This window comes from Mustelus asterias (genome assembly GCF_964213995.1).
Source record: "Mustelus asterias chromosome 26 unlocalized genomic scaffold, sMusAst1.hap1.1 SUPER_26_unloc_9, whole genome shotgun sequence".
Classification (NCBI taxonomy): Eukaryota; Metazoa; Chordata; class Chondrichthyes; order Carcharhiniformes; family Triakidae; genus Mustelus; species Mustelus asterias.
This window is the reverse complement of record NW_027590116.1, coordinates 660,008-687,299: the sequence shown is the minus strand read 5'-3', so window position 1 is coordinate 687,299 and position 27,292 is coordinate 660,008. Positions and strand designations below refer to the sequence as shown.

General features: G+C 44.3%; 1 protein-coding gene across 1 annotated transcript in view; it reads right to left on the bottom strand.

The window, feature by feature from the left end:
* Positions 1 to 27,292, bottom strand: part of LOC144482174 (NACHT, LRR and PYD domains-containing protein 3-like) — an 87,726-nt gene that overhangs the window by 55,495 nt on the left and 4,939 nt on the right. The window contains 5 exon segments of the mRNA XM_078201382.1: positions 1,113 to 1,178; positions 1,268 to 1,489; positions 5,729 to 5,750; positions 13,077 to 13,180; positions 14,313 to 14,407. Of these exon segments, the coding sequence (XP_078057508.1) occupies positions 1,113 to 1,178; positions 1,268 to 1,489; positions 5,729 to 5,750; positions 13,077 to 13,180; positions 14,313 to 14,376 (478 nt within the window). The 5' untranslated portion in view covers positions 14,377 to 14,407.

The following is a 27,292-nucleotide window of genomic DNA, read 5'->3' as shown; positions in this document are numbered from 1 at the left end:
ATATTTTACTCCAAAACTCACTGCTTTCACTCTCGCATTGACGATTTACTTACAATTGAGTCAGAGTCTCATAGAATCATTGACAGTGACATTCTCACTATAATTCTCTCTGATCATAAGTCCATAGGCTTGTGACCTGGGTCAAAAATCTACTGCAAAGAGATGGCATTTGAATGCATCTTTCTTAAATGATGATGAGAAAATAATTACAACGTTGTCTATAACTTAATACTGTCCCTGACCCTATGACACAGCGTAAAGGAACATTTAAGGGGCCGCATCATATCATTTACTTGTTCCAAAAGGAAGAAGAATAAATTAAAGTGATCAACTGCAAAAAGGTAATTCATAATTTAGAACAGCAACACAATAAGCAGCACTCATTAGCTTTGATGGTCACCCTCACAAAGGGTCGCCGAGCTCTCAATACTTGGCTTTCAGAACAAGTTGAAGGGTGTTTATGAGTTGCAAAACAGAGACATTACGAGCATGTTAACAAGGCGAGCCTTGATAGTGGGGAAGGAAGCCACCAGGTCCATCGAGTCTCTACCGACTCTCCGACAGAACATCCCACCCAAGCACTTTCCCGTAACTCCACATATTTACCCCGGCTAATCCCCCGAAATGGATTAGTTAACTGAGGATTAGAACTATATAAAGAATAAACCTGAAAAAACAAACTTGGCGACGGTTCAGTGAAGTTCAGGCATTCGAAGTATTTATGGACTATGGTGGAAAATACACAGAACAAGAAAATGAGGTTCTGGTAATTTAGAGTTGGTTCAGTGAAAAAATATAAAGCACAGCAGACGAAAGATGATTGGGAAAAACAGGAATGCAGTGTGAAGGTTGTGATGCGATCAGCCATGGACTTGTTCAATGGTGGAGCAGTTTAGAGGGACCGAGAGATCAACATTTGCTCCTAATGTGTATGGTCGGATGAATTGCAAACTTGAACGTATCCAGAACAGATGAGGATGGACGACAAATTCAAACAATATTTAACCCTGATTCCGAGACTTCGATTTTCTGATTCCCAAATTCTGACAACTAATTATTCAGACTCTTAGAAGTGAAATAATTAGTTTGCAATCATCACTGTCATCACTTACCTTTTAGGTTACTGGGTACTTCCGATAAACCTTGTGGGATGTTCATGTAAACAAATGCATCAGGACCTGATTAAAGGAATTACAATCATGAAATCAGCTATGTGCAATATCAGAAAAATCTGCAATGGTTAATTCACTGCGCAATTTTACTGTACCAAGTGTTGGTAATTCTCTCAGTATTTTCTCCAACTTGGGTAACCCACGGTGCATTTCCACAAAGGATTCCCACATCACCCTGAGAGCCCGAGAGCCTTTCTGTGTCACCAGGTTTAGGAGAAGTTTGGAACAGTCCGCGAGGTTCCCACTGTCTGCGATTTCATTTACTTTCTGTGAAGAATAATAAGGAGCGTATTGAAAAATAGAGTGAAAGGTAAGCACTGGGAATGAGAAGGAAAGGATCTGTTCAGGGATTTCCCAGGTGTTTTGAGTACAGGAGGCAGTCCCTGGACTGGGTCCTGATCCGTTCTGAACACTGAATAAAGATCACATTTTGATTCCGTCCTTAATTTAAACGACATATAAATAAACCAAATTATTAATTTAAAATAATTTTCAAAGAGAGTGAGAAATCCCAGAGAACCAGCAATAATTTCAATGGGATTAATTTCATCTGAACTTCCGTGCCCAACATGACGTCAGATTACTGTGAGACTATATGATCCACTTTTTTATTATGTTGTGGCAGTGTATCAGGTAAATGGCAAACACCGCTGCCATGTGTGTCGATAGTGGAGGGCGTGAATGCTGATGTTGGTGAGATGGGGTGTCAATCAGGTGGCTGTTTTGTCCGGGATGCTGTCGAGCGTCTTGAAAGTTGTTGGAACTGCGCACATCCAGGCAAGTGGAGATGATTCCATCACACTCTGACTGTGCCTTTTAGACGATGAATAGGCCTTGGGGAGTGAGGAAGTGAGTCACTCTCCACAGAATCTCCAGAATCTGACCTGCTCTCGTCACCAGTATTTTGAGCCTGGTACAATTCAGTTTCAGTTCAGTTCCGATCACTTTGACCATGTGCATCTGGAACAGACAGCCTGATAAGCAGGAGGTCAAATAATTTAAACCTTTTGTTGATTCACTCACCGCCTGCCGCAGACCCAGTGCAGCAGCTATGCCCTTTAGGACGTTGCTCGCTCATTCAATGGTGGCGCTACTGAGCATGACTTGTTGATGGATATTTCAGTCCCCACCCAGAGTATATTTCCTGCCCTTGCCATCCTCAGTGCTTCCTCCAAACACTGTCACATGGAGGAGCACTTGTTCATCAGATAGTGGGCATGGTAGGATGAAACCAGCAGGCAATTTCATTGCCACGCTTCCAACCGGATTAAGGAGACTTCAGGGAGTTCAGACTCAATGTTGAGAATAGCCAGGGCAATCCGCTCCCCACTGGATGTCAAGGTGCTATCACCTCTTATGGGTCTTTCCTGTCAGCGGGACAGGTCATACCCAACAATGATGATGGTTGTATTTGGGACATTGTCTGCAAGTATGATGTTAAGAGTTTCATTGGTTCAGGGAACTGGTTGACTAGTCAGTGGGATAGCTTTCGGAGCCTTAGCACTGGCCCCACATGATGAGATTTATAGGGTCGACAGGGTTGGAAATGTAATTGTAATTTCCGGATGAAACTTTCAGTTTCAATACTTATAGAGTTTGCAGCCTTTTAATAAGAACATAAGAACATAACAAATAGAAGCAGGAGTAGGCCATCTAGCCCCTCGAGCCTGCCCCGCCATTCAATAAGATCATGGCTGATCTGACGTGGATCAGTTCCACTTACCCGCCTGATTCCCATAACCCTTAATTCCCTTACCGATCAGGAATCCATCCATCCGCGCTTTAAACATATTCAGCGAGGTAGCCTCCACCACCTCAGTGGGCAGAGAATTCCAGAGATTCACCACCCTCTGGGAGAAGAAGTTCCTCCTCAACTCTGTCTTTAACCGACCCCCCTTTATTTTGAGGCTGTGTCCTCTAGTTTTAACTTCCTTACTAAGTGGAAAGAATCTCTCCGCCTCCACCCTATCCAGCCCCCGCATTATCTTATAAGTCTCCATAAGATCCCCCCTCATCCTTCTAAACTCCAACGAGTACAAACCCAATCTCCTCAGCCTCTCCTCATAATCCAAACCCCTCATCTCCGGTATCAACCTGGTGAACCTTCTCTGCACTCCCTCCAATGCCAATATATCCTTCCTCATATAAGGGGACCAATACTGCACACAGTATTCCAGCTGCGGCCTCACCAATGCCCTGTACAGGTGCATCAAGACATCCCTGCTTTTATATTCTATCCCCCTCGCAATATAGGCCAACATCCCATTTGCCTTCTTGATCACCTGTTGTACCTGCAGACTGGGCTTTTGCGTCTCATGCACAAGGACCCCCAGGTCCCTTTGCACGGTAGCATGTTTTAATTTGTTTCCATTGAGATAGTAATCCCATTTGTTATTATTTCCTCCAAAGTGTATAACCTCGCATTTATCAACGTTATACTCCATTTGCCATATCCCCGCCCACTCACTCAGCCTGTCCAAATCTCTCTGCAGATCTTCTCCGTCCTCCACACGATTCACTTTTCCACTTATCTTTGTGTCGTCTGCAAACTTCGTTACCCTACACTCCGTCCCCTCCTCCAGATCATCTATATAAATGGTAAATAGTTGCGGCGCGAGTACCGATCCCTGCGGCACGCCACTAGTTACCTTCCTCCAATCGGAAAAACACCCATTTATTCCGACTCTTTGCTTCCTGTCGGATAGCCAGTCCCCAATCCACTTTAACACACTACCCCCAACTCCGTGTGCCCTAATCTTCTTCAGCAGCCGTTTATGGGGCACCTTATCAAACGCCTTTTGGAAATCCAAAAACACCGCATCCACTGGTTCTCCTCCATCAACCGCCCTAGTCACATCTTCATAAAAATCCAACATGTTCGTCAAGCACGACTTTCCCCTCATGAATCCATGCTGCGTCTGATTGATCGAACCATTTCTATCCAGATGCCCTGTTATCTCCTCTTTAATATTGGATTCCAGCATTTTCCCTACTACAGACGTTAAGCTGACCGGCCTATAGTTACCCACCTTTTGTCTCCTTCCTTTTTTAAACAGCGGCGTAACATTAGCCGTTTTCCAATCAACCGGCACTACCCCAGAATGCAACGAGTTTTGATAAATAATCACTAACGCATCCACTATTACCTCTGACATTTCTTTCAATACCCTGGGATGCATTCCATCCGGACCCGGGGACTTGTCCACCTTCAGTCCCATTAGTCTACCCAGCACTGCCTCTCTGGTAACATTAATTGTATTAAGTATTTCTCCTGCTGCCAACCCTCTATCGTTAATATTTGGCAAACTATTTGTGTCCTCCACCGTGAAGACCGACACAAAAAACTTATTTAAAGACTCAGCCATATCCTCATTTCCCACTATTAACTCCCCCCTCTCGTCCTCCAAGGGTCCAACATTCACTCTAGCCACTCTATTCCTTTTTATATATTTATAAAAACGTTTACTATCATTTTTTATATTAGTTGCTAGCCTAGCTTCATAGTCTATCCTTCCTTTCTTTATCGCTTTCTTAGTCTCTCTTTGTTGTTTCTTAAATTTTTCCCAATCACTTGTTTCTCCACTATTTTTGGCCACTCAGTACGCAGCTGTTTTTATTTTAATACTCTCCTTTATTTCCTTCGTTATCCACGGCTGGTTCTCCCTTTTCTTACAATCCTTGTTTTTTTGCTGGAATATATTTTTGCTGAGAACTGAAAAGGATCTCCTTAAAAATCCTCCACTGTTCCTCAGCTATCCTACCTGCCAGCCTGCTCTCCCAGTCTACCTTAGCCAATTCATCCCTCATCCTATCATATTTCCCTCTGTTCAAACAGAGGACACTGGTTTGGGACCAAACTTTCTCCTCTTCCATCTGAATCAGAAATTCGACCATATTGTGGTCACTAGACCCAAGAGGGTCCTTCACAATAAGATCCTTAATTCTACCTACCTCGTTACACAATACCAGATCCAAAATAGCTCGTTCCCTCGTCGGTTCCGTAACATGCTGTTCAAGGAAACTATCCCGACAGCATTCTAAGAACTCTTCCTCCATTCCACCCTTACCGACTTGAGTCTGCCAGTCAATGTGCATGTTGACGTCCCCCATGATTATTGCCGTTCCGTTTTTACACGCATCCCTTATCTGCTTGTTTATAGCTCTCCCTACCTCAACATTATTATTTGGTGGCCTATATACCACACCTACTAATGTCTTTCTCCCTCTACTATTCCTCATCTCTACCCATAATGATTCCACGTTTTGTTCGTCAGAGCCTATGTCATCCCTCAGTACTACCCTGATATTATCTGTTATTAATAGCGCGACCCCACCACCTTTTCCTTCCTGTCTATTCTTCCTAAACGCCTGATACCCCTGGATATTCATCTCCCAGTCCTGGTCACCTTTCAGCCACGTTTCTGTAATGGCCACTAGATCGTACCCACTTGTGCTGATTTGCACCATCAACTCATTTACCTTGTTCCGAATGCTTCGTGCATTCAGGCAAAGTGTCCTTATTCCAGCTTTTATCTGGACCCGCTTTGATGAGTCACGAACACCCTCTCCCTCTACTCCCTTATCTAAATTACCGCCTTCATTCACTTGCACCCTCTCCTCTACCATTAATTTTGTAATTCCCCTTACCCCTGCATCCTCCCCCCCATCAATTAGTTCCTTGATCCTAGTCAATTCTTCTAGCTCCCCTCCCCCCAAACTATCTAGTTTAAATTCTCCCCAGTAGCCTTAGCCAACCTACCGGCCAGGATATTGGTCCCCTTGTGATTCAGGTTCCACCCGTTTTTTGTATACAGATCACCCCTGCCCCTAAAGAGGTCCCAATGGTCCAGGAACCTGAATCCCTGCCCCCTGCACCAGTCCCTCAGCCACACATTCATCTTCCACCTCACTCCATTCCTGCCCTCACCTTCCCGTGGCACAGGCACTAATCCTGAGATTACTACCTTTGCTTTCCTCTTTCTCAGCTGTCTCCCTAATTCCCTGTACTCCCTTTTCATGACCCCTTCTCCCTTCCAACCCACATCAGCGGTACCAATATGTACCGCTACCTCAGGCTCCTCTCCCTCCCACCTCAGGATTTCCGGGACGCGACTAGCGACATCCTGGATCCCGGCCCCAGGGAGGCAGACCACCATGCGAGAATCCCGCCTATCTCCGCAGAAACGCCTGTCTGTCCCCTTCACCATCGAGTCCCCGATTAATACCGCCTTCCTCCTCTTTTCCTTAGCCCTCTGAGTTACAGGGCTAGACTCCACTGCGTAGACACGGCCACTGCTGCTTCCCCCAGGCGGGCTGTCCCCCCCAGCAGTACTCAAGCAGGAGTACTTGTTGTGCAGGGGCACATCCACTGGGGTGCTCTCAACCACCCTAGCCTTACCCTTCCTGGCCGTCACCCACTTGGCCTCCTCCCGTGGCCCTGGTGTGACCACCTGATGATAGCTCTTGTCTATCACCTCCTCATTCTCCCTCATCAGCCTAAGATCCTCGAGCTGCAGTTCCAGCTCCTTAACATGGTCCCTCAGGAACCGCAGCTCGACACACCCCTCACAGATGTGGATGTCCGGGAGGCCAGATGCCTCCAGTACCTCCCACATCCTACACTGGGAACAAGACACTGGTTTCACACTCATACTGGACACTTTATGTCAAGTAAGACAGTGAAAAGTTAAGAAGAATGTAAGGAAACAAAAACTCACCCCTGCTCGTCCAAGCCCTGTGAGCCAAAGCCCTGACAGCTCACTCAACTTCCCACTCACTCTGCTGCCCGCTGTATACGTTGGTGCGCTTTTAAACCCTCCAAAAACTTCCCCAGGCAACTCCTGGCCCTATTTCCGGTTTTGAAAAAAACCTCCGATTTTATACCCAAAATTAACTGAAAAAATAAATAATTAATTAAAGTCAGAAAACCAACTCTCTTACCCTCAGCCTGCTCCTGGGAACAAATCAAACTGAGTTGCCTGTTCGACTCTTCAAGTGATAATCACACTGTTTTAGAGCTGGGGGTCACACGTAGTCCAGGAAAGGACAGCAGATCTCAGTCTACAAACGACATTATTGATTGGGATGGGTTTTTACATCAATGGATAATGTTTTCATGGTCAGCATTACCGAAACTAGATTTCAATTCAAGATGTATTAGTTGATTTTCATTTCCAAAATATTCCATACTGGGATTTTGAAAGCATGTGCCCACAGTATTCGCCCGCATTATTCGTCAACAACGTTATTTACATTGGGGCAGGGGTGTGCTGGTAATTTGCCAACAAGTGCAGGTTAGAGACTGCGAATTCTGCAGCGATTACCGGTGCATATGTAGAAACATGGAAACCAAGAGCAGAAGAAGAACATTTATCCTCCGATCATGCTCCGTCATTTATTGAGATCATAGCTCACCATCTATCTCAATGCCATATTCTCGCTTTCTTTCCGTATCTTTTAAAAATGCATTTCTTTCTTGAACATATTCAGTGACTTGGCCTCCAGAACCTTCAATGGCAGATAATTCCACAGATCCACTACCCTTTAAGTGAAAAAAATTCTCCTCCTCTCCTAAATAGTCTCCCATATCCTGAGACTGTGCCACCTGGTTCTCGATTCCCCAACCATGGAAAACTTACCCCGTGTATTTAGTCTGTCCAGCGCTGTTAGCCTTTTATACATTTCAATCCGTTCTTCTCTCATCCTTCTGAACTGTAGTGAATCTGGCAAACTTGAACAAATCCCTCCTCTTCGGACAGTGCGGCCAACTCTTGTGTCAGCCTCCGCTATATTTTCTCGATGGCAAACACATCCTTTCCAACCTGCACGCAATATGACAGCTGTGGTCTTGCCAAGGCGCTGTGCAGCTGCAGATGGACATGTCTAATTATGATCAGAAATCCTTTTGCAATGAAGACAACATTCCATTTGCCTTCCTAGTTGCTTGAGGCATCTGCCTGTGCACTTTCACTGATTGGTGTACAAGGACACCCAGATCCCTCTGGCTGTTGATGCTTCTGATTATTTCACCATTTGAATAATACTCTCTGTTTTTCCACACCACAGTATAACCTTACATTTAGTGGCATTCTACTGCAACTGCCACTCAATCATCTGCTCACCCACTCACCTTGTCCAAATCACTTTGATAACTCCTTGTATCCTCCATTCCCTTCATCCCACCCAGTATTGTTTCATCAGTAAATTTGAAACTGTTACATTTGGTTCCCTCATCCTGATCATTTATATGTTTTGAGAAAAGCTGGGTGTGAAGCCCTGATCCCGGTGGTACCGAACAAGTCACTGCTGCCATTTATTCTCACTCATTTTTCTTGTGTATAATTCAATTTGGATCCACGCTAACAAATTATCCCCTAACCCAGCTGCTTTAATTTTGCCCACTGACTTATGAGGAATCATATCAAAAGCCTTCTGAAAGCACAAAAGCGATTCTTCTACTGGTTCTCTCTTAACTATTCTACTCATTACATCCTCAGAAAACTCCTGTCGATTTTTAAAGCATTATTTGCCTTTTATAAACCCATGCTGGCTTTTTTCGATCCCGTTCATGCTTTCGAACTAGTTTTAAAAAAATGTCTGGCAACTTCCCCACTACTGATGTCCGGCTAATTGGTGTGTAATGCTCTTTTTTCTCTTCCTACATTTTTAAATAGTGGGGTTACATTTACAACCCTCAAATCTGGAGGAACTGCTTCAGGGGCTCATATCATTTTGGACAATGACCACCAGTGCATCCAATATTTTCAGAGCCACTTCCTTTAATACTCAGATGTCGAGTATCAGGTTCTGGTGATTTGCCACTCTTTAAACCCATTAATATCCCCGTCACATTTGTCTTACAAATACAGATTTCGTTCAATTCCGTCTATTCATTTGGTTCCTGAACATATTTGGAAGTTGCTTTTTCCTTTTCTGTGCCCTCTTTTGTGACGACAGAATGAAAGTTTATGTTCAATTCTTCTGCCATTTCTTTATTTTCCATTGCAAATGTCCTTGCTTCTGATAAGAAGGGACCTCCATTGTCTTTATTTATTTTTTTCTCTTCGCATATTTACTGAGGCTTTTACTGTTAGTTTCTACTTGTCTGCAATTTTAATCTCATAATCTAATTCCTGCGCTGGATCATTTTTTAATCTTCTTTTGCTGAATTCAAAACATTTCCCATCATCAGCCTTGCTGCCTTTCTATGCCAATTTTATATGGCTCCACGTTGGTTTTATTATCCCTAATTTATTGAATAAGCCACGTGAGCCACAGTTCATCAGGTTTTTTTGCGCCAGACAGGAAGTCAGCACTATTGTAATTCATAAAAACGTTGTTTAAAATTAAACCATTTCCTATCCACCATCAACCACTTTAGTAAGGTTCCACCATCTATCCTTGATAATTCGCTTCACATACACTCTTAGTTTCATTTGTTTAGATTCAGAGCCCTAGTTTCAGATTCAAATATTAAACTCTCGAACTTAATGAAACATTGTCATTTAATAGGTGCTCTTCTCCAAGGGAACGGCACAGGATTGTGAATTAATCCTTCATTACTCATTGCACAGTATCTGGTTTAGAATAGCCTGTTCGCTGGTTGGCTCCTCAATGCATTTGTCTAAAGAGAACACTCCAGGAACACCTCCTCTACTATACCATTGCTAGTTTGGTTTGTCCAATCTATGTGTAAATTTAAGTCATCCATGATTTCAGTTGGACACGTATTGCATGAATTCTGGATTTTGTGTTTAACACCTTAACTTCTACACCCCACATAGGCTGCAGCACTCCATGACGTCAGATCATCAACACTGTCAATTAGGAATAAATAAATCCTGGCCTGGATGGTGACACGCACATCCAGGAAAGTATAAATTAAAGAAAGAGAAGCTCAACTTGTTGATGTTGGGGATTGAGGAGAAAGGGGTAAGGAACTTTACCTGGTTGTATGCAGTTTTAACATTTCAATGTTAAGTTGTCATGCAGTCAAAACAAGGATGTTACGAGAGTTGAGCAATTATTGCTAATGTGAGAATTTGTGAATGTTGGAATAATTCCACTCGGGGCGGAGCACAATACTGTTGGTGCAAGTTTTCAAGATGCTGAAAGCAAGTAATGAAATCAATATACAGCAACAATGGGGAGCAGTTGGGTTTTTCGTTCCCAAAGTTTTCATTTGTGTCCCTTTCCCAGTTTTTGTTTGACACATTTCCATCATTCCAACTCTTTTGTGTTTTAAGCTGCTTTTCTCCCACCTGCCTTTGTTACCTCTCACTCTACTTTTTTCACTGCCACTAACACCATTTTCTTTTTTTTTCAGAATTATACCCAAACCGTTTCCTTTTTACAGATGCTGACAGATCCTTTGGCTATTTTCACCTCTGCAGATCGTTTTGAGATCACAATATTTACTATGTGTTTCCTTTTCTTTCCTATTTTCCAGTTTCCTTCCTGTCAAATTCTACAAAGATCTTGTTGCATTCATTATCATTAGTAGCGTGGGAATAAAATTATGTGGCATTGTGTATTTAACAACGAAATACTTATTTGAATCAGTGAGATAATCCTTCCTCCTGCAATCAGATCTTTTGTTTGGGACGCAGAAGTTAGGTTTACACTCGACCACAGTAGTGAGGAGGATTACATTTTTGGAAGTGCTGTCTTTCAGATGAGACGTTTACACAAGGTACAATCTGCCCATTGCAGTGGTTGAAAATTGTCGCACAGCACCATTTTAGAAAAGAGTCAGAGTTATGCCCCAATCAACATCGTAAGAAGATACATTATATGTTCATTATCACATTGTTACCCATGGGAATCTGATGTATGAAAATTGTCTGACATGTTTCCTATAATACAACGACTGCAACTCAAAACTACTTCATTGAATACAAGGAGTTTGGAGATGCTTGGTAGATATGAAAAACAATTTTTAAACACAAAATATATTTTATATGATTGTGTGATTGAAGATGCCTCAGTACAAAATAATTATTGAAGGAGGCAGTTGGATGAAGGGGCTAGATGAGTAGCTATTGGGTACACCGGACCTATCTTTCACCCATTGTCCTTCAAGGTGGTAGAGGCGTAGGCTTTGGACGTTCTGTTAAGGGAGTGTTAGTGATTTGCTGCAGTGCATCTTTTACGAGGTGCACATGCTGACATTGTGACGTGGGAGGAAATATTTTTAAGAACTAATTTCATGCAAATCAAGTGGGCAGCTTTATTCTAGATGGCGTCGAGCTGCTTAGATAATGTTGGACACAATGATCCATGACTGTGGAGTGAATTCCGTCACGTTGCCCATTTTTGTCTTGTGGATTATTCACAGACTTTGGGAATTCAGGAAGTGAGCCTTGCAGCAAAATTCCCAGCCTCTGACTCTTCTCGTTGAGTTTGTGTTCAATTGTAACTCTCATGGTTGTTGAAGGGGGTTTCCGCAATGGTAATGTGACTTAGTGTCAAACAGGGATGGAGTTGCGTGGCAGGTATATCACTGACCATTTACTAGACTGGATATTGTCCAGCTCCTGATATCTGAGGAGTTACAGATTAAGTTGTACATTTTAAAATCAATACTAAAACACCTCCACTTCTGACCAATTGAGAGCAGATAGGTCATGAAACAGCTGGATATACTTTCAGAGAACACAGGACGTTGAGGAACTCTAGTATCAGGGCCATGGGTCTGCCATGATCGACCTCGAACAATCACAACTATCATTGTGCTAGGTATGACTGCAGCCATTGCAGAGATTTAGCCCAGTTCCCATTCATTTCAATCGCCTTAGCATTCCATGACAGCGTTCAATCAAATAATGTTATGATGTCAGAGGCAGACACTCGTGTTGGTCCATGAATGGACCAAGGGTTTAATGAGATCAGGAGGCAAGTGATTCTGGCAGTACCTAAAAGGAACTTCAATTATCATGTTATTAAATGCTCAAAGTGTATTTATTCATGTTACAAAGAGGCTTGCATTAAGAATGCAATGTAGTGACCGAGGAAATCCCGTCGTTGTCACGCTCCAGCGCCTGTTCAGGCACATTGAGGGAGAATTTTGCATGGTCAATGCACCTAACCATCACGTATTTCAGACTGTGGGAGGAAAGCTGAACACCCGACGGAAACGCACACAAAAACTCGGCAGCACGGTTCCAAAGTAGTTAGCAGTGCTGCCTCATAGCACCATGGACCTGGGTTCAATTCCCGGCTTGGGTCACTGAGTGGAATCTGCACAGTCTCCCCGTGTCTGCGTGGGTTTCTTCCAGGTGCTCTGGTTAGGTGCATTGGCCATGCTAAACTCACCCTCAGTGTTCCCGAAAAGGCGCTGGAGTATGGCAACTGGGGGATATTCACAGTCACATCTTTGCAGTGTTAATGCAAGCCTACTTTTCACAATAATAAATAAACTTTAAAACGTGGAGAACATGCAGACACCACGTAGAAAATGACTCAAAGCAGGAATCGAACCCGGGTTCCCAGCGCTATGAGGCAGTAATGCTCACCACTGTGCCACTTTGCCGTCCCATACTGCAAAGTATCTGTAACTTTAAGTCACTGGTAATGACTCATTTTATCTCTGCCACTTAGTGGGAGGAGGCTTGTGGGGTGCAAATTTTCCATATGGATTTGTCCTGTTTTGGGCAAATGGGATAGACATTTTTTACACGTTGTTGGGTAGATGTATTGTAGCTGTATTGGAACAGTTGTCTTTTTAGGAGAGCAGCAAGAGAGACCATAGCTTCTTATTGTTCAGCAAATTATTCTTCCTCTAATTTCATCAGGTCTGCGATGTGAAAATGGACAAAATCACTAAACCCACTATCCTGGACTTACATGACTTTCTTTCACACCAATATGATCGCATGCTGTAAACATCAGATAGAGTCTCGCCACTCCTTCAATCGCCTGTTCTAGTCTGTCCCGGTAGAATTTGGTCAAAAGCAACAGTTGGTCATCTTTACAGTTTGTCAAGAACTCAGTGATTTTAGAGTTTGGATCTGTGAACAGAAATTGGAAAAAAATGAAACACAATGAGTTCCTATCTGGACTGTTTTAATTTCCCGTAAACTTAAAACAACCCACTGAAACCTCATGTGAGCCATGTTATCAACTATCTTTCAGAAAACATTCGTGATATTTATCTCATTTGTGAATAAAACCTATATACCCAGCTGACCTCCAAATCACTTCATACCCCTGGTTAGTAAGAAGCAATTCACATCAAATTACCAATATCAATTATCTTTTTTGCAGGATATGTTTTTGCGTTTAGAAGCATTTTCCAATTTCATTGGAAAATAAAGGTTTTCCCTTTATTTTAACTGCAATCGCCACAGCCGGGATTGGTCTATTCAGGAGCTTGTCTCGCTTGTAACATAACTTCTATCCCTACATGCTCTTGTCCTCTGGACATAAAATCCAACATTAAATTGTTTGTTTTACTTTTTGCTCCCTTTTCACGATATTTTAACAATCTATATTCAGGAATTCCCAAGGTTCTGTAGAGCTTCCAAGTTTCTAGGTTTTCCACATTTGGAAAGGGCCCTGTTCTCTCCCTTATTGAAAGTGAAGAACCTGATATTGGCCTACATTTTAATCTATTTGCCACAAACGTGCCAATTCACTTAATTTACTGATATTTCTTTGCATATTGCCAGCTATACTGACGACAATGTTTCAATAACTTGTGTCATAATCAGTTTTATAAATCCAATTTTTTATTCCATCATCGAGGCTGTCAATAAATTTGGTTAGTAATTGTGAGCCGAACACAGATGCTTCTGGAACACAGCAAGTTGCATCCTGACAGTCAGCCTAAATCACCATTTACCTCATCTCTATCCCTTGCTTTTCCACCAATTTCATAACGAGGTCACAAATTTGCCTTCAATTGCATGACAGAAATTTTAAGAAACTCTGTCCAAATGCCTGCTGGATGTCTATGTAAACAATGCCTATCGACATGCACTAGACATTGCTTTCAGCACAACTTCATTATATCAGTTTCACTGGTTTATAATTTGCTGCCGCTATATTCTTCTCTGTTCCTTGTGTGAACTGCAGGTTCATGAATGAGGTCTGGATTCATTAACAGGACGGTGAAAACTTGGGAGTATTTTCTGAACCTACCATTGTCCAATGTCAATCTTTTTGAAGATATTGGATATACTCCGCTGTTGAAACCTTCAGCCATTTTTGTGACAGGTGTTTTCGATTCTGGTGCTCTGAAATAGACAAATCCACAGCAGGGTTAAATGGAAACTGTGAAGTGAAAATGCCTTGTTTGTATCTTTAAGCAGCAACGTGATTTCCAAAATTTATATGGGGACGATCGTTTGGTATTTACAATCTCACAAACACCATGTGGATATATATATAACTGGTAGATCCGACGGTGACCCCACCACCTTGGTACTGTTGGTACTGCCTCTTCAAAAAATCATCTTGATCTCATTTGCCCTTGAAAATCCCTGGCCCATGTCCAGCCTCCCTTTTCTCCAAAACACGTGACGATAACTTTACCTGCTAAATGTAGACACAACTTTCTTGGAGCTTGTTTGAATACATCTAACGAGGTTTCCACCTATGCCACAATACTGAAACAGCTCTTATCAAAATCAAACATTACATTGGAGCAGAAATAAAATGGTCAGTGAAGTATCTTCAGCCGACTCTACGTCTCTGAAGCCTTTGGCACAGTTGATCACATGATCATCCTCTTCACTGCCTTCCAGTTGGGTGGAAATTATCCCTGTCTTTTTGCTTATCCAGTAAATCGCAGAGCACATATCACTGGCATTGGTTTATCTTCCCTATCCCATTCTCTGGAGTCCCACCAGTGGGCTGTTTCTCATAAATATATTGCTTGTCAGCAAATAAAAAAGTGTTACACATGCAAGATGATCTTACTAACTGCCCTGAAACTTGCTTCTTGTATCCTAACTTGCACCATGTCTCATTAACCCTAGATCCTTGTACACCATCTGGAACCTCAATCGAGCTTTTCAAATATATCCACTGACTCACACGTCCCAGCCAGATATTATAGTCCAGCCTTAGATGTTGGCAATATTTCCGCACTCCTGAAAGTTTGACCAGCCCTTATTTGGATTCTTCGACGCATGGGCCCCTTGCCTTCAGCTGCCAAGAGACTACACTCTGGAATACTCATCCCAAACATCTTCCAGCCTGTGGAACCCTTTCTTTAACTGAGATACTCATTAAGAGCTATGGATCTGAACAAACTGGTTTAGCATTGGGAGATATAGTGGCAGAGTGGCGAGCACTACTGTCTCACATTTCCAAGGACCTGCCTTCGATTCCCAGCTTGGTAACTGTGTGTGGAGTTTGCACATTCTCCCCGTATCATTGTGGGTTTCCTCAGGCTGCTCCGGTTTCCTCCCACAGTCCAAAGATGTGTGGCTTATATTGATTAGTCATGCAAGATTGCCCCTTCGTGTGGCGGGATGTGTTAGTTAGAGTGATGAATGGGGTAACTGCGTGGGGTTGTGGGGATAAGTCCAAGATGCGATTGTTGTCGGTGCAAACTCGATGGGCTGAATGACCTCTTTCTGCACTGTGGGGTTTCTATTATTTCTGTGAGGTTTCTGGGTGTCCTTCCTTGTACTACTTACCTTGGGATATGGCATCAAGTAGGTAGACTATCAGGAGAAAATTGAAACGTCAAAACACAATCTCTGTAAAGAGATTCAATCTCTATCCCAGACCTTGCAATGCCCTCCAGGGAAGGAATTTCTCGCTCGTGCCGGTTGACATGGCATGCTCCCCTTCCAGGGAAACCAGCAGTAAACCTGTCCACAGAAAATGAGTAAATTATCTGAAGGAGAACCCTATCGAATCTGGTCTTCCTGGAGCCAGTAATAGCCTCCAAGGCCAATGCTGGAAAAGGACGGGCTTCCCTCCTGTTACCGCACATCCTCCCCATCTTCACTTCCACCACTCCCCCCTTCGCTTCATCTACTGTGGGTGCACCGAGATCGGAAACAGGGGGCAGAACTGCAAAAATTAAGTTACATGCTTTTCAGAAAATGTGTGTAGTCAAGGAGAACTTCCCGTAAAAGTGTTCCATGGAATCCTAAATGCCTCAAATGAAGCAAGAACTGTGAGTGTGTGTGAACAGAAGCAACTGACAGCGCTAAGTGATTGCTCCTTGCAACATCCCTCCAACGCAAGTCCACATGGTGAGGAGGATTCCGATATTTTGAACCCTCAACCTGGGATTGTGTCTGTCTGAATGATAACGATGGGCTCTATCCTCCTCGGGTTGGGCACTGTCTGATCTCAATCATTACATCTTGCCTAGTTAACAAACTTTCTGATCTTACTGGCTCCATCTACCCAGGGTCACATAATGTCTGATCTCACTGGCTCCATCCTCCTCAGGTTAAACACTATCTGATCTCACTGACTCCATCCTCCCCGGGTTACACACTGTCTGATCTCACTGACTCCATCCTCCCCGCGTTCCACACTGTCTGATCTCACTGACTCCATCCTCCCCGGGTTACACACTGTCTGATCTCACTGACTCCATCCTCCCTGGGATACACACTGTCTGATCTCACTGACTCCATCCTCCCCGGGTTACACACTGTCTGATCCCACTGACTCCATCCTCCCCGGGTTACACACAGTCTGATCTCACTGACTCCATCCTCCCCGGGTTACACACCGTCTGATATTTCACTACTTTCCCCATGTTTCTGTCCCGGGTCTGTTCACATTTTGGGTGAAAAGTGGAAATTGGCGATTTGCTCTCCTAGCTGAGGATAGATGTGCAGAAACAGCGTGTGTTTGAACAGTGTAACAGTAACAGGAGGTATACTCAGTGTTATAATGCTGTGCCTATTCGGACTAGAATCACCCTGATATACTCTGTAATAATGCTCTCCGTATTCAGACCAGAATCTGCACGCTGCAACAGGGGTTAGCACTGCTGCCTCACAGGGACAGGGACCAGAGTTCAATTCCCAGCTTGGGTCACTGTCTGTGTGGAATTTGCACATCCTTCCCATGTCCACGTGGGTTTACTCCAGGCGCTCCGGTTTCCTCCCACAATCCAAAGATGTGCGGGGTGAGGTGCATTGGCCATGCTAAATTGCCCCTTAGTGTCAGAGGGACTGGCTGGGATAAATGCATGGGGTTGTGGGGATAGGGCCCGGGTGGGATAGTGGTCAGTGCATACTCGATGGGCCAAATAGCCTCCTTCTGCACTGTAGGATTCTATGATTCTATAATCACCCAAACATACTCTGTTATAATGCTCTCTGTATTCAGACCACAATCACCCAGATATATTCAGTGTTGATGCTGCGTCAGAAGCTTTTTCCCCAGGGTGGAAGAATCAGTTACTCGGGGCTATGGGTTTTAGGTGAGAGGGGCTGGGTTTAAAAGAAATGTACGAGGCAAGTTTCTTTGCACAGGTGGTGGGTGCCTGGAACTCGCTACCAGGGGATGTAGTTGAAGTGGATACGACAGTGACTTTCAAGGTTTATTCACCAAAGAGAAGGACTTGGTGGATGATGAGTCTGGGAAAGGATGTGGAGATAGTTTGAGTCATGTTGAGATCAAAGAGGAGGTGGTATTGGGGTTCTTGAGAAACATTAAGGTAGACACGTCCCCAGGGCCTGATGGGATATACCTCAGAATACTGAGAGAAGCAAGAGTGGAAATTGCTGGGGCCTTGAGAGATATCTTTGTATCCTCACTGGCTACAGGGGAGGTCATGATGTGGAGCTGCCGGCGTTGGACTGGGGTAAACACAGTAAGAGGTTTAACAACACCAGGTTAAAGTCCAACAGGTTTATTTGGGAGCAAAAGCCACACAAGCTTTCGGAGCTCAAAGCCCCTTCTTCAGGTGAGTGGGAATTCTGTTCACAAACAGAGTTTATAAAGACACAGACTCAATTTACATGAATAATGTTTTGAATGCGAATACTTACAACTAATCAAGTCTTTAAGAAACAAAACTATGTGAGTGGAGAGAGCATCAAGACAGGCTAAAAAGATGTGTATTGTCTCCAGACAAGACAGCCAGTGAAACTCTGCAGGTCCACGCAACTGTGGGAGTTACAAATAGTGTGACATGAACCCAATATCCCGGATGAGGAGGATCGCAACAGACACCTCCAGACACTGAAAGATGCCCTCATAAGAACAGGATATGGCGCTAGACTCATTGATCAACAGTTCCAACGCGCCACAGCGAAAAACCGCACCGACCTCCTCAGAAGACAAACACAGGACACAGTGGACAGAGTACCCTTCGTTGTCCAGTACTTCCCCGGAGCAGAGAAGCTACGGCATCTCCTCCGGAGCCTTCAACATGTCATTGATGAAGACGAACATCTCGCCAAGGCCATCCCCACACCCCCACTTCTTGCCTTCAAACAACCGCACAACCTCAAACAGACCATTGTCCGCAGCAAACTACCCAGCCTTCAGGAGAACAGTGACCATGACACCACACAACCCTGCCACAGCAACCTCTGCAAGACGTGCCGGATCATCGACACAGATGCCATCATCTCACGTGAGAACACCATCCACCAGGTACACGGTACATACTCTTGCAATTCGGCCAACGTTGTCTCCCTGATACGCTGCAAGAAAGGATGTCCCGAGGCATGGTACATTGGGGAAACTATGCAGACGCTGCGACAACGGATGAATGAACACCGCTCGACAATCACCAGGCAAGACTGTTCTCTTCCTGTTGGGGAGCACTTCAGCGGTCACGGGCATTCGGCCTCTGATATTCGGGTAAGCGTTCTCCAAGGCGGCCTTCGCGACACACAACAGCGCAGAGTCGCTGAGCAGAAACTGATAGCCAAGTTCCGCACACACGAGGACGGCCTCAACCGGGATATTGGGTTCATGTCACACTATTTGTAACTCCCACAGTTGCGTGGACCTGCAGAGTTTCACTGGCTGTCTTGTCTGGAGACAATACACATCTTTTTAGCCTGTCTTGATGCTCTCTCCACTCACATTGTTTTGTTTCTTAAAGACTTGATTAGTTGTAAGTATTCGCATTCCAACCATTATTCATGTAAATTGAGTTTGTGTCTTTATAAGCTGTGTTTGTGAACAGAATTCCCACTCGCCTGAAGAAGGGGCTAAGAGCTCCGAAAGCTTGTGTGGCTTTTGCTACCAAATAAACCTGTTGGACTTTAACCTGGTGTTGTTAAACTTCTTACAGGGGTGGTCCCAGAGGATTGGTGAATAGCCAATGTTTCTCCTTTGTTTAAGAAGGGTAGCAAGAATAATCCAGGTAATTACAGACCGGTGAGCCTTACATGAGTGGTAGGGAAATTATTGGAGAGGATTCTTCGAGACAGGATTTATTCCACTTGGAAATAAGTGGACATATTAGTGAGAGGCAACATGGTTTTGTGAAGGGGAGGTCGTGTCTCACGAACTTGATCGAGTTTTTCGAGGAAGTGATGAAGATGATTGATGAGGGTAGGGCAGTGGATGTTGTCGACATGGACTTCAGTAAGGCCTTGGACAAGGTCCCTCATGGCAGACTGGTGCAGAAGGTGAAGTTGCATGTGATCAGAGGTAAGCTGGCAAGGTGGATACAAAACTGGCTCGGTCAAAGAAGACAGAGGGTAGCAGTGGAAAGGTGCGTTTCTGAATGGAGGGCTGTGACAAGTGGTGTTCCTCAGGGATCAGTGCTGGGACCTTTGCTGTTTGTAATTTATAAATGATTTGGAGGAAATTGTAACTGGAGTGATTAGTAAGTTTGCGAATGACACAAAGGTAGGTGGATTTGCGGATAGGGATGAGGACCATCAGAGGATACAGCAGGATATAGATCAGTTGGAGACTTGGGCAGAGAGATGGCAGATGGAGGTTAATCCGGACAAATGTGAGGTAATGCATTTTGGAAGGTCTAACACAGATAGGAAATATACAATAAATGGCAGAACCATTAGGAGTATTGATCGGCAAAGGGATCTGCGTGTACAGGTACACAGGTCACAAAGTGGCAATGCAAGTGGACAAGGTAGTCCTGAAGGCATATGGCATGCTTGCCTTCATCAGCCAGGGTATTGAGTTTAAAAATTGGCAAGTCATGTTGACGCTTTACAGAACCTGTGTGAGGCCGCACTTGGAATATAGTGTTCAATTCTGGTCGCCACACTACCAGAGGATGTGGAGGCTTTGGAGAGGGAACAGAAAAGATATACCAGCATGTTGCCTGGTATGGAGGGCATTAGGTATGAAGACAGGTTGGAGAAATTTGATTTGTTCTCACTGGAGTGATGGACGTTGAGGGGAGACCTGATAGAGGTCTACACGATTATGAGAGGCATGGACAGAGTGGATAGTCAGAAGCTTTTTCCATGTGTGGAAGAGTCAATTACGAGGGGGCATAGGTTTAAGGTGCGAGGGGCAAGGTTTAAGAGAGATGTATGAGGCAGATTTTTACACAGAGTGGTGGTTGCGTGGAACTCGTTGCTGGGGGTGGTAGTGGAAGCGGATACGGTAGTGACTTTTAAGGGGCGTCTTGGTAAATCCATTAATGAAATGGGAATAGAGGGATATAGTCCCCGGAAGCGTAGGGGTTTTTTGTTAAGTCAGGCAGCATGGCCGGTGCAGTCTTGGAGGGTCGAAGGGCCTGTTCCTGTGCTGTAATTTTTTGTTCTTTGTGCGTCTTTACAAATACATGAATAGGATGGGGATAGAGGGATATGGCCCCCAGAAGAGTAGGTTTTTTTTTAGTTCAGGCAGCATGGTCGGTGCAAGCTTGGAGGGCCGAAGGGCCTGTGTCTCTGCTATAATTTTCTTTGTTCTTTTTTTCTGTGTCTATTTTCTAACTGTTTCCTCTTGCGCTCAGGCGGCAGGCCGATGCATGCGCAGAGAGCAGAGCCGCACTCTGGTCATGCACATGCACAGTGCTGGTCATGATGGTCCGTGCACATCCGTTAACACCAAGGCTGGGGCTTCGATGCTTCCCCTTCTCTGATTGATGGATCTAGGTGTCAATCACCCTCCCTTAAACAGCGAGGAAGCTCAGTCTCATTCTAGTCACTGACTGACACAAAATAAAATCCAGAAAATATTAGAGACAATAACAGAACAGAAAAATAAGAGAAAGAAACAGGTAACAGTTCAGGTGGAGAGAGAGAGAGAACAGTTCAAAGAGGAAAGTTTTAAACGGAAATTGATAAAGCCTCATATTTTCATTGTCCTTGTGCCAAGATCCATTGGTGTCCATGGCACCAAGGAGTTCCTCCCTCCTTTCCTTCCAAACACCTTGTTACTGACTCCCTCCCTATCTCTTCAATCTTCCCCATTCACTTTTCCTATTCTCCACTGCTCTGACCAATTGTGTGGGACAATATTACTTTTCATTGATCAGACTCTGATCCAACATCAGCAGGAGGTAATTGAGGAACCTCACCACATCAAGGAACCACACCAGGGATTTACAAACTTACAGGAAGAGGAGTAAGTGAACATTCATTTTCCTTCAATGAGATTATTGTTCACCCGTTACTGAACACAATCTACCAGGTTGATAATTCACCGAACATCCACTGCTCAGTTTGCTGAAAATTATCAATTTCAGAAACCATAAATTTGCACAATTTGTTTTTTCTAACCACTCAAAACCACAATTGGTTCCCACCTCCACCTCTCACTCCCTCTCTCCCTTTCCCTTCTTCTGCCACCTTTTCCCTCTCCCTATTCTCCCTCCCAGAGGTGCAGCAGCTGCTGACACAGGAAAACCTTCTGTTCTTTGCTAAAATGAGGGGGACATTTCTGCAAAGTGACTGAGACTGTGGAGCGCTGGCATGCGAGGGAAAAGCTCAGAGATTGAAATGCCAGTGAAATTCTGCATCTTGCAATATGCATCTTAACAAAATAGACCAGATCAACAAAGGGATAACTTCAAATGTGGCTTCTTAAAAATGAACAGAATCTCAAAGAAAACTTAAACAAAGCAAAATACGATGAAATGAGTTCAAACACACTCTGGTCCTCTCCACCAGGTAAGGAAAGCTTTTATGTTTCAGGGAGATATCACATTCTCCCATTCTAGGCACACCTGGCAGGAAAGATAGCTGCCAGATCACTGATGACAAGGCGACTATGGCAGGTGAGGACCTAGAAACTACCATTATCACAAAAGAGGTATGTTGGGCAAACTAATGGGTTAAAGGCAGACAAGTGTCCTGGCCCTGATGGAATGCATCGCAGGGTACTAAAACAGATGGTGGGGAAAATAGCAAATGCATTATGTGGTCGGGAAAATGCTTGAATCTATCAAGGAAGAAATAGCGAGACATCTGGATAGAAATTGTCCCATTGGAAAAATGCAGCATGGGTTCATGAAAGACAGGTCACGTTTGACTAAGATGGTGGTATTTTTTGAGAACATTACATGCTCAGTGGACAGTGGGGAACCTGTGGATGTGATGTATCTGGATTTCCAGAAGAAATTTGACAAGGTGCCGCACCAAAGGCTGCTGCATACGATAAATGTGTGCGGTGTTACGGGTAATGTAATGGATAGAGGATTGGTTAACTAACAGACAGAAGAAAGTGTGGGTAAATGGGTGTTTTTCTGGTTGGCGATCAGTGACGAGTGATGTGCCTCAGGGATCAGTGTTGGGACTGCAATTGTTTACTATTTACATTGATGATTTGGAGTTGGGGACCGAGCAGTATGTCAAAATTCACAGCTGACACCATGGTGAGTGGCAGAGCAAAGTGCACAGAGGACGCTGAAAGTCTGCAAAGGAATATAGATAGTCTAAGTGAGTGGACGAGTGTCTGGCAGATGGAGTACAATGTTGGTAAATGTGAGGTCATCCATTTGGATAGGAATAACTGCAAAATGGACTATTGTTTAAATGGTAAAAAATTGCAGCATGCTGCTGTGCAGAGGGACCTGGGTGTCCTTATGTCAGGATCACAAGCAGTTGGTTTGCAGGTGCAGCAGGTAATTAAGGCAAATGAAATTTTGTCTTTCATTGCTGGAGGGATGGAGTTTAAAAACAATGAGATTACGTTGCAGCCTGTTGACGTCAGGTAGGTAGGCCACACTGTGTCCAGTTTTGGTCTCCTTACTTGAGAAAAGACATATTGACAGGACGCAGAGGAGATTCACTAGGTTGATTTCAGAGTTGAGAGGGTTGGCTTATGAGGATAGACTGAGTAGACTGGGGCTGTATTCACTGGAATTCTGAAGAATGATCTCATAAAAACATAAGATTATGAAGAGAATAGATAAGATAGAAGCAGGGAAGTTGGCTGCACTGGCAGGTGAAACTAGAACTACGGGGCATGGCCTGAAAATAAGGGGAGCAGATTTAGGACTGAGTTGAGGAGAAACTCCTTCACACAAAGCGTTGTGAATCTGTGGAATTCCCTGCCTGGTGAAGCAGTTGAGGCTCTCTCACTGAATGTTTATAAGGCAGGGATAGATACATTTCTGAATAAAAGGAATTAAGGGCTATGGTTTTTGGGTGAGTAAATTCAGCTGAGACCACGAAAAGGTCAGCCATGATCTTACTGAATGGCGGAGCAGGCTCGAGGGGCCAGATGGCCTATTCCTGATCCTAGTTCTCATGTTCTTATAGCTGCAGTAGATGGGTAACTGGACGACCCATTCAAACTCCCGTTGCCTGGACCTAGATTAGCCCACCTACCTGACATCAAAAGAAGATTCAACAGGAGTGTTAGCAATGTTTCAATTACTGTATTTTCATCAACACATTCATGAAGTTCACAAACTATCTGATCTCAGAGGTTCCATCCTCCCTGGGTTACACACTGTCTCATTGCACTGACTCCACACTCTCCGGGTTAGACACGATCATCTCACTGGCTCCATCCTCCCTGGGATATGCACTGTCTGATCTCACTGCCTCCATCCTCCCCAGGTAATACACCGTCTGATCTTAATGGCTCCATCCTCCCCGGATGACACACTGTCTGATCTCGCTGACTCCATCTTAACCAGAAAGAAAGTGGAAATTCCCTATTTTTAAACAAACTCTTTACAATACAGGCAAGAATGCCATTTTCCTTCTTAACACCTCATAGAATCCCTACTATGCAGAAGGAGGCCATTCAGTCTATCCAGTCTGCACCAATCACAATCCCACCCATCCTTCTCACCCCACATATTTGCCCTGCTGATCCCTTTGACACGAAGGGGCAATTTAGCATGACCAATCAACAGAACCTGCACATCTTTGGAGTGTGGGAAGGAACTGGAGGACTTGGAGGAAACCCATGCAGACCCAAGGAGAATGTACAAATTCCGCACAGACAGTCACACAAGCCGGGAATCGAACCTGGTTCCTCGGTGCTATGAGGCAGCAGTGTTATAACCATTGTACCAGCTGTATCTGAGGTCATCATTGCAGATTAGAGAGCAGCTTCCTCGATGGTCAACTGATGGAATGCGACTGGGCCGGATGGGGTACGGGAACAATCACTCAGATCATGCTCAGATCAGTTGGTGGGGGTATTCGCAGACATTTTCAACATGTCCTTACAACAATCTAAGGTCCCTATCTGCTTAAAGAAAACGACCATTATCCCAATACCAAAGAAAAGCTTTGCAGCATGCTTAATGACTATTATTCAGTGGCTCTGACATCCATCATTATGAAGTATTTCGAAAGGCGAGTCATGGCATTCATCAATTCCAGCCTCCCAACTGCGTGGATCACAACAGTTCGCCTCCCACCACAACTGGTCCACAGCAAACCCCATCACCCTGGCCCTGCACTCAACGCTGGAACACTAGATAACAAATACACCTATATCAGACTCTTATTTATTGACTACAGCTCAGCCTCCAACAACATTATTCCGACAAAACTCATCTCCAAACTCAGTTGCCTGGGCCTCGGCTCCTCCCCCTGCGACTGGATCCTGAACTTCTTAACCAAGAGACCACAATCAGTAAGGATAGGCAACAACACCTTCTCCACGATCTTCATCAACACCAGTGCCCCAGAAGGCTGTGTTCTCGGCCCCTACTATATTCCTTATACACTTATGACTGTGTGGCCAAATTCGCCTCCAACTCGATTTTTAAGTTTGCCAATGACACCACCGCAGTGGGTTGGATCTCAATGACAAGACTGAGTACAGGAATGAGATAGAAAATCTGGTGAACTGGTGCGGCAACAATAATCTCTCCCTCAATGTCAACAAAATGAAGGAGATTGTCATTGACTTCAGGAAGCGTAGAGGAGAACGTGCCGCTGTCTACAGCAACCTGGGCAAGTAGAAAGGATCCTGAGGTTCAATTTTTCATGTGTCCAGATCAGCAACAACCTGTCCTGGTTCCCTCTGCCGACACTATAGTTAAGAAAGCCCCACCAATGCCTCATCAGAAGACGAAGGAAATTTGGCATGTCAGTTACAATTCTCACCAACTTTTACAATTGCACCACAGAAAGCATTCTTTCTGGTTGTATCAAAGTTTGGTTTGACTCTTGCTCTGCCTAAGACCACAAGAAACTTCAAAAGGTCGTGAATAAAGCCGAATCCATCACGCAAACCAGCCTCCTATCCATTGACTCTGCCTACACTTCCTGCTGCCTCGGCAAAGCAGCCAGCACAATTAAGGACCCCACTGCACCCCAGACATTCTCTCTTCCACCTTCTTCCCTCGGGAAAAAGATACAAAAGACTGAGGTAATGCACCAACCGACTCAAGAACAGCTTCATCCCTGCTGCCATGACTTTTGAATGGACATTGCTTTAAATTGATCTTTCTCTGCACCCAAGCTATGCCTTTAACACGGCATTCTGCACCCTTTCATTTCCTTCTCTATGAACGGTATGTTTTGTCTTTATGGTGCACAAGAAACAATACTTTTCACTGTATGTTAATACATGTGATAATAATAAATCAAATCAAAACCTTGTTGCCCCTTGATGGACATGCCAGCTAACGTTTAGTGATTCATGTAATGAAATACCTGGATCTCTCTGTACTTTACTCACCTGCAGTCTGTCTCCTTTTAGACAACAATCTGCCTTTTGATTCCACCTACTTGAAGTGCATGACCTCACACTTGCCCACATTAAATTCCACTTGCCAAGTTTTCACCTAGTCACCCAGTCGATCTGTATCCGTTTGCAGCATCACAATATCCTCATCACAACATGCCCTTCCAACTAACTTGGTATCATCGGCAAATTTGGAAACCTTACATTCTGTTCCTTCTGCCAGGTCACAAAACAATTGTCAGCCAAGAACTGATCCCTTCGGTGCTGCACTAGTTATACCTTTCCAGTCTGAAAAGGAGCCATTTATTCCAATTCTGTTTTCTGCGTGTCAGCTTTCAATCCACGCTAACGCACTTCCTCCAATTCCATGAGCTTTACCGTGATGCGCCATCCTGTTATGGATCACCTTGTCAAATGCTCATACAGGGCCCAGACTGAATTAACTGAGAGAGATCCGTTGCTGTGTTTACTCATACAATTTAAATGGTATTTACACGGACAAGGCCGAGATTGTAATAACAGATCTTTCTATGAAATATAGAATCATCCAATTCCTGCAGTGCAGGAGGAGGCCATTTGGTCCATCCAGTCTGCACCAACCACAATCCCACCCAGACCCTATCCCCGTGTTTACCCTGCTAATCCACCTGACACTGAGGAGCAACTTAGCATGGCCAGTGCCCCTATGCAGCTGATGTTTGGAGAGTGTGCGGAAAGCCCCGCAAACACGGGGAGAATGTGCAGACTCCACACAGACAGTGAGCCAAGGCCGACAAAGTCAGTGAGGTGAAAGTTGCGCAGTAGAAGCCCAGACAGGGCAAAAGAGCGGGGAGGGGATTTCCATGAGGCACAAACATTGTGGGTACCAGTTCTTTTCTCCCTCTTTAGAGATAGAGTTTGGGATTTGGGGCTGCTGTGGCAATACACGTGTTGCACTTTGAATGTGCACATATCCTCGTTTTCAATCAAGCGCTCAGTCAATTTCCGTGCATTTGCTGAATGTGCGGCTGTAAAAGCAATTTAGTTTCATGATCTCATACAGGGCCCAGACTGAATTAACTAAAAGAGATCTGTTGCTGCGTTTACTCATACAAGCA